A 17,925-nucleotide genomic window follows, 5' to 3' on the forward strand; every position below is an offset into this window, starting at 1 on the left:
TGTTAATTTACGGCACTTAGCATGTACGCAGATACCTCTACATACTATTAAATTCCAAATCTCCCTGTTCAGTTGCAATAATGCGTGTATCTGACAGAAGTTATATAGAGAGTGACTTGCAGAAGATCATCATTTCAAATGGCATCAGGTAAGTATGTTAAAAATAAAAATTAAAAAAATCCAACAAAACCCACTGTATTTTTCCTCCATTCCAACTTACTACAGGCATTTAGGACATTCTCCATTTAGGATAGTTCTTTTCATCATATTATGTTTACCTTTTGTTTGGCACAATGTTGTCTTTCAATTATTTTTTTTTATTATAACATACTCTGTAATATCATTAAACATAGTTATTTGACTTAGGATTTTTAATTTTAAAAGTGAGAATTATGTACATTTTGTAAATTTTTCCACAGACTCTTCAACACTCACTAAACCACACTCTACTGATATCTATTGATAAATGCTTGTGATGTAGAATACAATGTAATTTATTTATTTAGAAAGTGTTAGCTTAAATTAAAACACAAAGCAAAAAAACTATACTGGTAATACAAGCAAAGAACAGACCATATACAGTAACTCTTCAGTAATTAGAGACTGTTTTGGAGCACAACCAACAAAATAAATAAATAAATATTATTGCTTTCTTTACACAAACAGGGATATTTGTCAATATTGCAGACTCCGTGTCTGCAGTGACTCAATGATTTCATCTGAATCATGTTGTTTCTCCTCTACTTAATAAAACTGTTCAAGGATTTGGAAATCAGTTGGTACAGATCACCAGAAACATTTCTGTGAGAGTGTACAGAAAGCAGAATTTCTTAGGAAAAAAACATGTCAGGGATTTGACCCAAGAAGGTGTCAACTAGCAAAGTACCAGCATGACTGGCTTCAGCATTTCCCACTGCAGTCCTTACACGGCAGGGAAAAATAGCCAGAAGACAGTACGTTACTGCAACGCCCGGACAGCAAGTGCACCTTTTGCAGCACTAGTCAGGTGGCACAGATTTGGGAAGCCTCCCAGTTATTGCATCATGCAATCATCTCATCTCACCCATTGAGAGAATGGAGAAGGGGTGCCTGGATCACTTTACTGTAGGTAAAAGGTGTTCACTCTAGTGTAAAGCATGTAGATGAGTGATTCAATAAAAGGTTTTGGTCATTTGACTTTATTTCAAGATATACCAGAGCTATAAAACTTATAATTACTGTCAAGTATTTCCAGCACAGCAGTTTCCTTCCTTTACATGGAATCAAGTAAACTTGATCTGTGTTTCAGTTCCAGGTTTAGCATTTTCATGATTTTCACACATTTATACATTGCAATTATTCCCATAGGTATCAAAGGGTTTATAGGAATAGTGACAATTGTCAAATGAGTTACTGTGATGAAGTGCTGTTCTGGTTGTTCCCACTTTGGGCAAGGATTCAAAGAAACCTGCACTATGAAGAATCAGACCCATCACCACGTTTTATGGCTACTGCTTACCTTTCTAATAAATCCTAAATGTTTCTTCTGGATCATTAAGAAAAGTAAACTTTTATTCAGAAATAAGAAAAAGATTTGTTATACTAAAGCCTAATGACTGTAGTGATATTCATAAAAATTCTCTCTGCTGGAAAGGTAACTGAAAATTTTGACAAGAACACAATGTATCAGTAAAATTGGTCTTTTTTCCTATCATTAAATTAGCAAATCCTTTCTTACTGACTGCATGAAATAGCACAATCACCTTGCAGTCTATATCTTAGGACATTCAATGCCTTTAATTTTGTATATCCACGTCTACGCTCTCACCATGTAGTCATTTTGTGGCATACCGGTATAATGTGCTGTATAGTGCTAGACATTTCACTCTGCTCAGGGAAGCTTCTGGGTTTACTCTTTATTTGGTGAAAATACCTGGCCTACAAATAAAGATATTTTCTCCTAAAATAAAATCCAAACATTTAAATGTGAATTGTTGTTCTTAACAAGGCAAATATTTATAGTTAAAAATTTCCTATTATCATGGCTTCCACCTGTAGTTTGTTTCTCCAGTGGACACATAAACATCTATGTCTTTCATACCATTGTTTGTGTCGCCATGGCATAAATTACAAACATACAACAGGGTATGACAACTAGAAACTGTACCTCCAGAGATTTATTTTATAGGTGAAAAAGAATATAAAAGAGCAACACTATATTTATTTTCAGACCTCTGACAGAAAGCTCCTTTTAATACCACATTAAGTCTCTCCTAGGCTGCTAGAAATAAAACACAGTATGTGTTCAGATCTACAGCTTTTATTCTGTGTTTCGGTTTATTCTTAGAGGTGAATGGATTCAATATACTTTCAACCCAACCACATATTTTAAACTGCTGCCAGTTTATAGTTGTCTACAGACCTCCCAAATTCATAGCAGCAAGTCTAGAGCCCAACCTCCACTGCTCCTGCATGCATGAAGGCGATAATACAGAAATGATCTCTCCTGTAGGGTGTGAGAATGGAAAATGAAGAGAAAAAAACAAACCACAATCTATATGATCTATAGGATCCCAAGACTCCTGTAATACAATTACAAAATAATAATAAAGAACATCACAAAATAATTGGATTCCATGCTTTCCAGAGTTCCACAGACTCAAAAAAAAAATACACATTTCATACATTTTCATTTCTCTTCCACATGCCACCTGGTGTACTCAGTGGGAAATCTGGACCAAATACTACCCAGCCACCAAAGCAATAGCAAGCAAAGACCTTGCCAGAGAAAACAGGATTCTGAAGGGACAACTGCTACCAAAAAACTAACACCTATGTAAACCTTTTGTCCATTTATTTTTGACAGAACCACGCGTTATAGTTCAGGCAAAACATTATGGAGACATAATGGCCAAACTAGCCCATTAACCTCATTATTAATTATCTCCAGCTGTGCTGCCACACTGTGCTCCAAAGAAAGAAGGGTTTTATATCTGCACTCCTTACACCCCAGAATAGGCCCAAGCCTATTAATTAAAGTGTGTGCTAATAAATAAGAGAATCCTACTTGGTTCGGATTGTATTGACTACGACTACTGAAAAAACAATTTGGCTCCTGGCCCAGTCGACAACCTTGTGCTGATGTTCTCTCTCTCTCATTTCAAATAGGAGTAATGGCCTCTGCTAATAGGAGACAATAAATGCCCAGCGTTCGTTTGGCAAACAAGATTACGAATACAGTCTATTTCAGTACTTTAAAGAAAGAGAAGAGAAGCAGAATTGTGCAGAGAAGGATAGTAGGACAGCCTGGCAAGAATGTGCATATCTATGAAATAGTGAAGCAATCAGGCGTTGTTGTATTTTTAGATACTTTCTTTTTCAAGTGCCAAAGATTCTGCATAAATCACAATGGCAAACTGAGTGGCTGAGATGGGATAGATTACAGCTGAATGCTGCATGGATCAAATATTCAGCTCCAACCCAAAGCATGAGTCCTAACTGCTTATCTGATACACTGTAAAAGCTTTCCGTGACACACGCTAGCTACTTCTGTTATGGCTAAACTAACTGCTAGATACCCTATCCGCCTCTATATGCTTCATAACATTTAAAAACATCTGGAAAGAGTCAGCTCTCTAAGCCTAATACACCTGAAACTTGTCCAGATGTTCCGTTATTTATGTATTAACTCTCTCAGCATGTGTAGTAACCTTGAAACACAGAATAATGAAAAAGCAAGCTGGTTTTTGTGCAAATTGATAGTTATATTGATATAAAATTGATATTGATGGAAAGCAAAGATATTTTCAGCATTCATACCAAATATGACTCTCTATACTAGAATTTTGCATGTAATTACTGCTTCCCACACTCGCTGAATACAGGAATTGGAGATGGAGCCAGAGACCAAATTTCACACAGAGGTTTATGCCACAGAAAGTTCTCTCAAAACATCAGTTATTTACTCCCTCCTGCAGGAGCAGGATGTATATTTTACACTTACAATATTTGCATCTATTTGCATGTGCATTGTAAAGATACTGCCTTTATTAGATCATGAGTCCATTTAATTTATTCCTTCCCTTGTGTATTTGCAACTTTCACAGAAACATGGCATTTGGAAGCAGCATTTCTAGCTGACTGTGGCTCCTCAACGAGAACATATCTGTTACATAAGGCTCACGGCAGATACCGAGGATCCACTGGGATACAGGCGCGCAAGACAAAATGGCCAGAAGGCCTCTCATATCTAAGATGACATGAAGAGAGTTTAGGGACAACAGATTATTAGTAGAAAAAGTGACACTGGCTCTTGACTGACAGCATGTCCTATGGATGGAGCTCCTAGACAAACCAAAGCTTTCATGCTGATACGAATATTGGTGGAAATCACTTGGAAAGTCACTGCCTGCTTTTCATCATGTCAGATGAATCCCAACTGGGACAGAAAGGAATTGGTCCAATACATACCACCGCTACATAACAGGATTCCAGTATCCCTCAATAGGACAGCCTTTTGATTAATATCAGTTGTATCTCAAGCTGTGTAAGAAGCTGCTTCCTCATTTCCCTCCTCCCACCTCTTCTTTTTTCCTGAAACTGTTTTCCAGTGCATTTTTTTCTCACTTTTATCATTTTTCTTAGCATCCCTTTTCCTAAATTCCTATTTTCAGCTTTTCCCATACGTAGTTTCTTGTCCTTCTAGCACTGCTTCCTTTGTCTTCTAAGAATGCCTCAAGCAACAAGAGTAAGCCATTCATTAAAAGCAAAAGTGAACATTATTGCACAAGGATGTCTCAGAGGTATGGCAGAGAATACCAAACTCTAGGTAAAGTTGGAGAAACACTTCTTAATAGCACTATTTGGTCCATCTTCTGCACACGATGTAGAAATGACAGCTTCTTTCCTGACATGCAAAATTTGCAATTGCCCTGTCTACTCAGACAAAATCTTCAAAACTTGTCATAAATGACTCCATGGCTTTCGTAAATATTACTATTGTTTGAATAAGGAAGGGTATACTGGTCACCATCCTGAATTCATGACACCCTAAAGCAAAGCAACCAGTTGCTGTGATAGCATCTTATTCATATTAGTATTCCCAACAGCTTAGGTTTGTCCTAGATATTGAACCCACAGGACACCTTGTGGTTAAACTTATTCTTATCCACACAAACTTTTTTCTGATAAACTCCCTCTGTTCTCACTTTGCCAAGACCCTTCATGCCTTTACCCAGGAGCAGATGAGTTTTGGCTATCACTAGCACAAATACAACTTCCTCATAGATAAGACATTGATAAAGATTGTTTCATGGGGCATGAGGATGAAACAGTTCATCCTTACAATGGCTTACAACATTTAAGAGAGGAAGCATTCTGTTACTTCAGCAAGTCTCAGTGGTGCTCCAACTGACATTAACTTGAATGTAAAAGATGCCCTGCAAGTTGCAATAGAGTAAATGTAAGGGGAAGAGCAGTTGAAGGGAGTTGTTACTTATTAAAAACTTTCATTTGTCATTAATGATTTCCATAATTTAAGCTGCTTGTGTGTTACTTGGGATTTATTTCACTTGGAAAAATGAAATGGAGGAGCAGTTGCGCTTCTATTGGTTTAATTTTCTGACTCTCGTGCACGACCATCAAATCCCTGTAACAACTCTACTGCAGGCATTACCATTTAAAAATAACTAGCATTTTAAGCATTGTTTCTATTTGAAGAAAAATAATGAATAAAAAATCCACCAAATGCTTCCTCATTAAGTAACCAACAGACAGGTGCATTCAGAAATGCTGATGGCACTGAAAATGAGTTGAAACTTTAGGAGCCTGGAGGGAGACAGCTAGAGAAAAGATGGGGGGAAAGGGAAGTTTAGATGAAAAAGGGCAAAAATTTTGGGAAGATGAACATACATGTGCTCTCTCAGATAAGGAGGAAGCCCAGAGCAGTGAAGCTAGACACTTGTTAGCTTTGCATCACATCAAGCTAGTGACAAAATGAGTAGTGATCTAACCTATGTCATTCTCCAAAAGAAAGATCTTTTCTTCTAGCTCTGTCATTGTTATCTTTCTGTGTTCTGTTTCTGACATAAGAACTTATTTCTGAGAAATGTTTTTCCTACAGTAACTCACGTTTCAGTTAGATTTTGCTTTTTAGTTTAAAACAGTGCAAAATTGTATCTTACTACCTCTCACCATTACAAGCTTAAAATGAATGAAAGCCATCATTAATTTCTAAAAGTTACAAGGCATGCTATAGAGAGAACCAAAGTGGAGAACATATCTAATATACAGTTCAACTGAAAACATTTTCTGTAAAAATATCCTCTTGATATTTCGAATTATTTGTATGACATGGCTTCAGAGCGTATTTCCCCAGTTTTCATATGGACACTTTCCTGTTACTGCTAACTATACCTATAAGATAAAACATTAAGCTGCAAACTCTCTTTATGCTTCAACGCCCATAGTAATGATCCATAAACCATATTATTCCTCAATAGCAGCTGTGCAAATCCACTGTGTCTAAATCATGACCTTAGTTTTGTTTAGCCGAACAGTCCTGCATGGTGGTTGCACGGGTGTAGCTAAGAGCCTGCCTGGTGTTTGTCATTGATGATGTATGTGTTATGGAAAAACAGTCTGACTTTCAGATCTCTAAGACTAGAGCTGTAAGGCTGACAGTGGCACGTGGAGGGAAAAGTCTTAATTATAACTTGGGGAGGTTGGATCTGAAAAGCAATGAGGAGTGTCACAACATCACTTTAGTGGCTGAGTCCCTTGTTGGACACCCATAATGACTAAGTATGCATCTTTTTCTGAAGCTTTAAAGAAATGCAAAGATGGATTTTCAATCAATTGAGCTGATAGCCTAAAACTAATTTCATAGTCAATTACAGAAGTTCCCTATCCCCAAATCAAATGATCTAGTGTCCTATCTGAAAGGCTACAAGCCCTAATACATAAGAAAAGCTGGGACATTAAGGAAAGAGAAAAACCAAGTACAATCCAACAGAGGACACGTGGCTGTGAGTCTCTTCTAGCAAGCAAAAGACTATTCTGAAACATCAGAAATCAAGCAAAAGGTGGGACTCCACCGTGTCTTTCAAGCAACTTGATGGTAAGGCTGCTATTCTACACTGGCATCACGCAGTTTGTGAGAAATCTAGCAACACAGCAGGAAACATGAAATAGTTTTCCATCTTCTCTTACAAAATAAGTTTCCCCTGATTTTGATTGGCTATTTTTCATTAACTGTCCAACCATCCTCTGCTTAAGCAGCTACCTTGAACTGGGCACCCTCCTCAGCAACATCATGTTACACGTATTGCACTCAAGCAGCTTCATTTCTAAATAACTCTGGTTCCTACCCATGCTGGGAGAAAACTCTAACATGCCAGGAGTCACAGTCATCCTGGAGGACAGCAAAGCATGCTTTCCTCCTCCCTAAAATACAAGTTATTTTGTAACCTTTCTGAGGTGAATATGCAACTGCAATTTGCAATACAGAGAAGAGAAAGGCACCAGATAGCCTTTGGCTTACCAGAAGCAGCTGGTCTCCACCAATTAGTTGTTACTTGGGCATCAGGAAGGTACAAAGGACACCAAAGCAGGGAGATGTAGGTGGGACTGATCAAAATTACCTCCTGGGAGTTGGTAACTAGAGAGGATATGCATGGTTCGCCCAGGAGGTTCATACCCAGCCCCAGGTCATTTCAGCAAAGGCAAAAGTACCAGTTAGGTCACAGCAGGCATCTTACGGCAGGCTTCGCAAGCCTTGAACGTTTCTGAGCCCAAGATCCCAGGCATTAAGCGTTTGCTTACTGTCCCCATAGACATACACACACACACACATTTTTCCAAGACAGTACAGATGCGTTTACCCCATGCAAGCAAACAGCTCCCCGCCCCACGCCAAGTTGCAAGACTTGCTACTTAAAGGTGAGGGGCGAGACCCCGAAATCACTAAGAAGAAAAATCCCGCGCCCCCACGCCACTCGCGTCCTACCGCCTGTGGAGCTGGCCTCCTCCAGCTGCGCCGAGATGCTCTCCACCCTCCTCACATTCATGCTGGGAGGCGGGAGGCGCCCGGAGCCGCGGCGAGGCGGGACGCGCCGGGGGAGCGCGGCAGCACCGCCGCGCCGGGGCCGCGGGAGCCGGAGCGGGGCCGCGGCGGAGCGAAGCGGAGCGGGGCCGGGCGCGGCGCGGCGGAGCGAAGCGGAGCGGGGCCCCGCCTCGGCGGCGGCGGCGGCACCTCCCCCGCCACCCGTGGCGGCGCGGGGCGGGCCGCGGCGCGGGGCTCCGGGGAGCCCGCCGGCAGGGGCGCCACCTCGACCCCCTCCCCGCCGGGCGAGGTGGGGGCTCAGCTCCGGCTCCCTGTCCTGCCGGACTGCTCGCCGCAGCGCCGGGGCTGCGGGCCGCTCCCCCGGGGCTGCCCGCCTGCCTCCGCGGGGCTGAGCCGACACCCGCACCGACTTGGGAACAGGGGCTGCCGTGGGGAGAGCCCCGAGCAGGAGCCCGGCAGGGCAGGGCCGGGCCGAGCCGAGCCGTACTCCCCGCTCTGCTCTGCGGCTGCATACAGGTGGTTCCCGCATCACCTGTTAGCACCCTGCCTGCCGAGCCAACAGGCTGCCCGGGACGCAGACCGCCACCGAGCCCTTGCACAGGGGAGCTCCCATCTCGGCTGCGCTCCGGGAGCACCTCTGCCAGGTTAGCGCAGGCTGGGGAGCTGGGACCGCTCCCAAAGCCCGAGGGTACTTTTTGGAATTGCTTGCCAGCACTACGAACACCAGCACCAACACGGCCATCAGCTCAGATCTGAAAGAACAAGCCCACAGTGTATCAAACCCTTTCCTTTTTTTTACAAAACACTACATTCGATCAAATTACGGTAAATTCTACTATAGGATATGAAATGCTAGGAAGCCACGTATGGTGCACAGAAATAATACCAGACAGAAATGATTTAGTCAGGCACTTTGGACAGCTCTGGAGGAAACTCATAATTCCACTGAAACCAGGGAGGTTCTACCCTGTGATATCAGGACTGATTTGGCCGTTGTGCTCAAAGAAAAAGGGAAAGGGCATTTCATAACTCCTCTAATTTATAAAGGCCTACCGTGACACACCATTAGAAAATGCTTCCATTATGGCAGTTCTCCCAGTTCAAATTTATACAGATAACTTTTTAGTCGTCTTTACTATTTCTTTTACTCTTATATGAACAACGACTTGTTTCAGAAATCCCAGTTATTCTTCTCTTTGTGTACATTCCAAAAAATAGTAATTTTTTTCAAGGCACATAAAAGTTATAGGCTTAGCTAACTAAAGTCTAAAATAATATTTTTGATGTCTAATTTCATATTATTTCTTGAACCAGGTATTGTAAAGATTCTTATCAGCTGAACTATAAAAGAGTAATTCCTACACCACACTGCCAAGAAATGCTTTAGGAAAAGACTTCTATCCTCTTCTATTTCATGGGACAAACTTATGTCTGTTTTCACTCCAAAATGATGGAACGATTTAAGACTTGAATGGGCAGAGATGTTACAGCATAGTATAACACTGGCCAAGAACAACTCAATGTTGAGTAGCTGCTGCCAAGTATTTTTTTTTGAGAAAAATGAATTCACTGCTGGAGGTTTAGGAAACAATGTGAAGAGACAGGATTCAGAGTACTGTGTTTGCTATGTGCCTTCAAAAGATTTCCCTTCTATAAGGTGAATACTCAGGTAGCCAGGATATGGCTCATCCTCATCAGAGAAATTCATATCAGTCAGAAGAGAGATCAGGATTTGGCTTCATTATCAGGATCTGAGTTTACATATTATAAAGAAGCTAACCTTACAGATAACTGTAATTTATCACAATTTTGCAGGAGTCCTTGTTGTCATATACATACAGTTTTCAGGGGGAGACAATTCTGATTTATGGCTGCCACTTCCCTTTGCTCACTTTGCTCTACCCCAGTGTTGTATCAGAACTCCGTGAGTTATGAAACCACTGTGAGCAGCTGGTCATAACGGAGTAAACTAAGGCAGGAATGGTAGTAATACATCAAAAATACCTTTGCAGTTGCCAGTTAAGCTACACATTCATCTTGTGTCTTAGAAAGAATTACAGGTATGCAGCGCAGCGCAGAACATAAGCTCCAGAAGTGTCTACCAAGTTTGTACAGATAAGGTAGCGTGTGACACCTCTATGATCAATTGTGCCTGAGGCAAAGAAAAAAGAAAGTGGCCCAAATAAACTGAACTGTCTCCATAAATCTGCATGTTTCTCTCAAGCTCATCTTTATTTTTCTGCTTGCTCTCTTTGTTTCCATCCACCTGCTCTTTGTCTTCTGTTCTTCTTGATGGGCCTTGCTTGAAATAATTTGATCGATTCCCTCTACATACTCTTTCTTTTTTGTTCTCTCAGGATTTAAATACTTGTCTTAGAAAAAGCCATAGTCTTTCCCAAACTTCCTTTTGAACTTTTCCATTTCCTGGCTGTTTAGACCTATTAGTTTTCTCTTGCATTGTAGATACCTGTTTTCCTTTTTCACCACCACTGCCAGTGAGATCTAAATGTTAGCATATTATTTAGCATTTACGTACACAGTAGGGGTGCAGTACATAAAATAAAAGCCTATTTAAAAATCACTGGAAAAAAATCAGTTAATACAGACGTATATATTTTTCTGACTTCATAAGAACTATAGCAATAATGGAACTGTGCAGATTTTCAGCCATTGAGCATCTGGTTTAATTTTATCTATTTCTAGATCATGACAACTACTGGAAGTAATTGACAAACACGAAGATTAAATTTGTGTAATTTTGATGCTCTATGTAAAACAAAATAAACATGAGAATGTGGGTTTTTTCCAAATTTGCTTTAAAGGGCAAATTCTTTATTGTTTGCCAAATCTGATTCAGTTTCCTCCAATTAGCATGTCAAGCCCATGTATCTGCTCTATATAACATTCAGTAAAAATTGACATCAACTGTGATTTCATCCCTTCTATATAATTACATTTCAACATATAATTATATTTCTATGAATATAGAGTTTCATTCTAGTTTCTACTTTTTGAAATATATAACTCCTTCCTTTCTTCCTCATTTATTTAAAATATTTATTTTGGAGCTAAATGCTAATAACACCTTGAACATGTATTTAGAAGGTACATGTATGGCTAAAGATTTCTTCCAGTCACCTGTGATGAAATTTTAATTTCTTCTTCTTGAAATAACTGATGCCGTTTCTTCAATTAGAATCTGAATCAGCATATTTCTGTTAGCCTCAAATGTAAACTAATTGGAAAGTTTAACATAATTATGATTTAGTGTGTGCAAATAAAGCGCAGATTTCCACAGCTGTTTAAAATATATAATATATAAAATTAAGCTTTAAATTGTGAACCTAGACTAATGATCAAGGAGGCATTTTCATCCAAAAGAGAAAATAAAATAATCTTTGGTGAATAAAAACATATTCATCGTGATTTCTAGTGGTAGCATCTTCCTATCAGGGAGGACCTATTTTTTTCCTACCTATTTGTGCAGATGAGAACAGGCTGAGTCAGAAAGTGTACAGCAATACCCAAAGATTCAGTCCTTTCAGTGTCTTCAGCTTCCCTGCTGGTCTTGGGACATCTGCAAAGGGCTAACGCAGTACCTAAATTATATTTGCACTAACGCACTGAATAATTTATAATTAAGCAGTTGAATAGAACAAATATAAGCCCAAATGATTCAGCATGTCCATGTTACTTTCTAAGCCTCCAGAAAAGCCATTTATTTTTGCAGTGGTTCCTCTGCTGGAGAATGGCCCTGCAGGTGGGAGCTTTCTAGATTCCCAGAAGAATTTGTCATTAAACTTATACTGCATGTCACTTATAATGTTTTTCAGAAAGAAGAAAAACCCAGTTAAATCAGTCTGTTACTTACTTCTAGGACAAATATTCTTCCTCCTCCCAAAAGCAATAAAATTCCATTTTGCTATTTATTATTCAGGCATGAGAAAGAAACTGTTCTTCACGCTACAATACATTTCTAGGAGTATTTTTGTTCTCAGAAGTATATTTTATTTATTTTTAAGTCACACTGTGTAAGAATGTTTCCTGCAAAAACATTTTACGTGTACTTTAAATCACAAAACATTAACCATAATTTAACTGTACTCAAATATTTACTGTCTGTGATAAAAGTACTTGATCTAAATGAGAAGTCTCCTACACCTTTGAGAGTCCTCTGGCACCCCAGTGTAGGCTGTGCATTGGGTGTCAGTGACAAGGTGTTAGTGCGAGGGCTGCAGGGTGGCCTCTGTGAGGAGAGGCCAGGGTTGCTCTGGGCTGGACAGTTGGTTCCAGGTGGCTCTGCAACAGACCCACCACAGGGCACAGCTGAGCCCATCAGCCAACGTGGTGGCACCTCGAGGAAAACATATGTAAGGGAGGGCATAAAAGGCTGAGGAGAGGGGAATGAGAGAGGGAACACCATGGTCAGAGGAGAGGGAGGTGCTCCAGCAAAGCATGTACACTCCCAAAGGGACTGAGCACCACGGAGTACCCACGCTGGAGGGTGTACACCACCAAAGGACTGTGGCCCGTGGATAAGCACATGCCAGCACAGAGGAAACAAGTAGCAGCTCTAGAAAAGAGTGAGAAACAAGGAGTGGTAGAGAGAAACCAATACGCACTAACCCCAACCTCCTGCACTGCCCATCATCTCACTGAGTGTAATCTGCAACGTGAACAAGGAGGAGAAAGAGGTGTCTAGAGTGAATTTGAGCCTGGAAAAGGAGGAGGAAATGTTCTTTCTTTATGTGTTTAAATGTTTTTCATCTTTATTTCCCAATACCCATGTCAGTAATTAAATATTTATGTCGATTGTCAATAAATTAAATTAAATTCTCCAAGTCTGTTTTGCCCATGACAGTAACTGGGGAGTGATTTCCCTGTCTTTATTTTGACACCTAAGTTTTCACCCTTTTGTTCTTCCCATTTTTTCCGCTGTCCCATTGGGGGTGGGGGGTAAGTAAGCAGGTGTGGGGGTGCTTGGTTGCCAGCTGCAGCCAACCCACCACAGGATGGATATGGGAGAATTCAAAATACAGAATTAGATTGTAGGTGTAGGAAAGATGTCACAGACTACTAACAAGCTACATGTCCCTGAAACAGTGGAGCTTCAATATTTCCTGTTAGCATACAAAGTTTTAGAGAGTATCGGTGCTTTCAGAAAGAGAAATCGAGAATATTCTGATTTTTGTGCCTATTAAACCTTAACCAGGACACTGCTTCAAAAGAACATTGTGCACTGTTTATCATTATCTTTGCACAGAAATAAATAGTGAGAAACAATGAAGGGCAGCCCTGGAACTTGGCAACAATTGGCCATTAGTATTGCCATACCTTGCTACAAAAAGAGTGAGAGGAAAGGGTGAGAGCCTACTTTCCTTAAAACTCCTTTTTTTAAAAAAAAAAAATTAAGATTTTGTAATAAGTTCTCTAGGGGTCAGAAGCAATTTGACTTACCATAAATGAGTAAACAAGTCAGAATTTATATGTGGTAACCAAAAAGAAAGGAGAAAACAATTATTTAATAACCTTCCAATTAAAACATTGTCTTCAGATGTAGATCAGACAAGATATGGATTGATGTCTTGGTTGGGGCTTTTAAAGCAAAACTCAGGGAAGCAGGGGCCCAGCCTTCACTCAGTGTCAATGGGAAATAAGTACTCGGTTCCTTCAGATCCTAAAATCCAGCAATTATTTTTTTATGCTGTTGTATCTGCATCTGCTGATTTCACTTCAGTGTGCTGCAGGTGACTGGAGTGGCTTGGTTACTGAGTGGCAGTATTTAGATATCTGAGTTTTGATTTGTGAGACTCTTCTTGTTTTAACTGTGATTCGTGGTTTATAATAGCCACACTGCAGATATTTTAGAAGAAAGTAATTACAAACTTGTGTTTTAAAAAAACACATGTAATATTCAACACGACTTTGATGTGCTGCTTAGAGATTTCCTTGGCATAATCTCTATCACTTAATCTAAATTGCTGTTGAATTGTTTGTTGTCATTATTAGCCTGTCACTGAAGTTATTTCATTAGTAAACCTGAGTCAATATATGGTTTCATATTTACATAAACTTTATGTAAAATAACAGCACTGTAGTTTTTAAGCATCTCATTCTTAGCCTGGCAGATCACAAAACATTTTAAACATAAAAGTATACTGGGAGCAAATTCACCTGCTGCTGAAATGTAGCCAACTTCAGAGGACACACAGCTGAAAAACAGTGCATTAGGTTGAAGAAAAATATTGGCTAATTACACTTTAGCTAACCTATGCTCTTGGGGGAAAAATCTATAGGTTTTTTTGTATAAAATAGATCATAAGCTTTAAGATCTTATGTGAAATACCTGCTCATAGTGATCTGCACTATGCTTAGAAGAGACAGAAAAAAGAAAAACCTAAACAACAACTGGCAACAAAACCCCTGAGCTGACCCTGGTGTAGGACAGTGCCCAGACTGAACCAGTTTATGGCAGCACGATTTCTCAACACCTTTTTCTGGCAGTTTTACATTCAGCTGTATGTTTGCTTCCCATTGCTTTTCATCCTCCATTCTCATCAGGTAATTCAGCACTCTGCTCCAGTAAACCCTTCTCCCACTCTGCTTCTCCATGTCCCTTCCCTCCATTTCCTTCTCCCTTTCCTATTTACCTCACACATCATTTCTCACAAAAAACTGAGTAACAGCAGAAAGGATAATGGCTTTTATGTTCAGCTAGGGGAGATCAGAAAGCAGTAGTGCTCTGTACAGCCAATGACAGGATGTAACTGAATGCAGTGCTTCATATTTTCCATTTTTAAATCCACATCCGCAGAGTTGCCAAATGATAAGCTTTAAGAACGAAAGTCGAGGGAGTCCTAGCTAACTCAAAAGCCAGTTCATAGAATATCAAACAATCATTAACAATACAAAGTTAACAAATTTCAGAATGTTTGAAAACATTTCGGTTCCTACAATATTTCCTCCAGGGAATAAGATTACTAGATTCATGGCACTAATGATTCATTTATGGAAATATGAATCAGTAATCTCATCTTTTGTTAGTGCATCTAAATACAGAGACATGAGGCCAAATTCTCTTTTCAATGGCAACAATACTCTTTTTTGAATGAACCCAATCTATATGGGGAGACTCAAAAAGCTTGTTCATTCTCACATAAAAAAGTCCAAGAGGGGATATGGTTGCTATATAAATACATCAGACAGGTAAAACAGTGAGAGAAAAAAAAAATCTATTTCAGCTAAAGGTCAATGCTGGCACCAGAACAAATGGTATAATCTATAATCTGTACATGTAGGTTGTATATTAAACAAAAGTTGCTAAGCATTAAAGAATTCAAGTATTGGAATGCCCTTCCAAAATGAATGGGAGGAAAGGCAAAATAAATGTTTTAAGGCAGAGCTTGATAAGTCTGTGAATTATGTGATGTGATGTCTATGATAACAGAGAGCTCTATGATCATAAATCATATATATATTTTCCTTTCTTTAACAAATAAAGCTCTTGAACATAATACCAATTCATAACACAGCATGGGTCATAGGAAAAGGGCTACAATACTTACTGCAGAGATTACATAACATAGTATATATAATAACAGCCTCTACAATAAACATTAATCCCTTTATATAATATCCTGAGAACTTACAGGGCATGATATCTAAATACGTCTTTGATATCTAAATGGTTGCTACAAGGAAGACAGTAATCAGTTGTTCTCCGTGTCCAATGGCAGAGTGTCACAGGAGAAAGGGACTTAGGTCACAGCAAAGAAGTAGTTAAAATTTAGGCGAAAATTTCTAACTTCTGAGGTAGTCAAAAGAATAGCACTGATTTAAGTGAGAAGGGAATTTGAAAAGCAATGGCCCTATTTTCTCAGCTCCCCATCCCCACTTCTACAGAACTAGTGCTCCTAAATTGTTCAGGTTTTATTCTATGAGAGAGAGGTGTATTTCCTGATTATTTTTTAAGATGCTTTGTTTCTTAATTTGCATACCTAAGTATTCTGTTGTCATGGAAATCTCTTCTCTGAAGCCCTTGAAGACCAGCTCTCTTGCCTCAATTCTGTTTCAAATTTTCTGCATCAACTAATTTTAATTCTTACTCCAAGTTTTCCGTATATTGTCTTACTACATCTAAGTGACACAGTCTCACCATCTCTTGGACCAAAACCTTACCCTGTCCATCCATAAGAATACAAGCTTCACTTCAAAGCAGCGTATTAAGTCTAGTACAATGCCATCTGTTGACTAAAATGAATCCATTTTTTTAATTCTTTAACTGAAGGAGCATCCATGTTGATAGATGCAATGAGCAAGAAATTACAAAAAATGATATAGCTATAATGAAATTCAAATAGAATTGTTTGAATAATTGCAGTATAAATGTCTTGTCTATGTCTGTCTTTTTACATTGGTTGGAGGGAGTCTCACAGTCTGTCCTGAAAGCTGAAATACTTCATTAAGGACAAAAATTAATCACATCATCTTTCCTTCCACATAAAACCTAACCTACCTGTCTCTTACTTTTCACCAGTCACAGCCAAAGTAGGTTCAGGTGTCTTCAGTGATCACAAATAAAAATACTGAAGAGATTTAGGAAGGTCAAGTTAGGACTTTCATGGTTAGTAATAACATTATTCCATTGGATTTTACTGGAAGCTTGGAAATAAATAGTGCCTTTCACAGAAGAAACATATGCTTAATATGCCTATAGGAAAAAGACAACTGTGTGAAGAAGCAGGCCACCAAACTAAAAAGCTTTAGTTTCTGGAGGGATTTTAGAAGTTGATTCACGCTGAGTTCATCATGTGGTCAATGAAAGTTCTACATCAGAAATAATAGTCTCTAAGCATCAGACAAAAGGTGCACTTGCAGCTTAATGTTCAAGAAGCTGGTAAGGTCAACCTTATAGCGAATGACCTAAGTCAGCTAAGGGCAAATATATATCCTTGATGAAAGATGCAGAAATATATCTATCTTACTGTCCAGTTGTTTCGCCAGTTGCCTGACCCAATGTCATCTTGATTTTCAGCCAAATTGCATTTATTTGTGCCACAGCTCCTGCAGAAAGAGAACGATGTAATCTTTTTTCATCAGGAGCTGGAAACGCAGATATAAAGCTGTGTGTTATCTGCATGCTGAAGCAAAACCTGCTTGCTTATTTTTTTCAACAGACTCCCATATGTGCGTATAACTTGACTAATTAATGACTGAAGTAGAGTATAAAGTAGTGTCACTGATTGTATTTTTATTTATTATTAAATCTATACGGCAGGCTTTGGTCTCTTAACTGCTGTCATAAGCTTTCCCATCCTCCCGATTTGATCCACTAGACTAGGCTAAAAGCCAGAATTCTCTCTCTTAATTACGTTTTTCCTTTACTGTAGAATTCTAACTGCTGCAGATCAAGTCAGTTCAATTGTAGCTGATACTTATTTTTTGCTTCCGTAATAAAAAAAAAATATCAGCACAGTGAAATTTGACTTAAGATTGTGAGTCTGTGTTCCAAAATTGAAGTTATTATCATGACAGGACACTGTAGTGAATAAGTATAAATTATTGTACTTCTGAAGCTGTACTACTTAGCCTTCCAGTTTTAAACACTTTACTCCTCATATATATATATATATATATATATATATATTACAGGTTACCAGCAGTTTTCTTACCCTATTGCATCAAATTCTTATTCAAATTGCCCCTTCTGGCTTTCAAAGATTATATGTGCTTTTTTTTTGCTTTTTTTTTCTTTTTTTTTTTTACATTTTCAGAAGAGTATTAGGATCTTCAGGATACAAAGGTAAATTCTCAAATATGCCATTCCTGTCCCAATGTGCTCATTTATAAACTAATGCTGAATGTCAGATAACTAATACTATGTA

General features: G+C 39.1%; 1 protein-coding gene across 2 annotated transcripts in view; it reads right to left on the bottom strand.

Annotated features, from left to right (window-relative positions):
* Positions 1 to 8,185, bottom strand: part of KCNIP4 (potassium voltage-gated channel interacting protein 4) — a 450,983-nt gene extending 442,798 nt beyond the window's left edge. For both annotated transcript variants that reach the window (XM_054824802.1, XM_054824796.1), the window contains exon 1: positions 7,985 to 8,185. In XM_054824802.1, the coding sequence (XP_054680777.1) occupies positions 7,985 to 8,045 (61 nt within the window). In that variant the 5' untranslated portion in view covers positions 8,046 to 8,185. The remainder of the gene's footprint in view (positions 1 to 7,984) is intronic.
* Between the last annotated feature and the right edge of the window lie 9,740 nt (positions 8,186 to 17,925).

Source organism: Grus americana, chromosome 4 (genome assembly GCF_028858705.1).
Source record: "Grus americana isolate bGruAme1 chromosome 4, bGruAme1.mat, whole genome shotgun sequence".
Lineage (NCBI taxonomy): Eukaryota > Metazoa > Chordata > Aves > Gruiformes > Gruidae > Grus > Grus americana.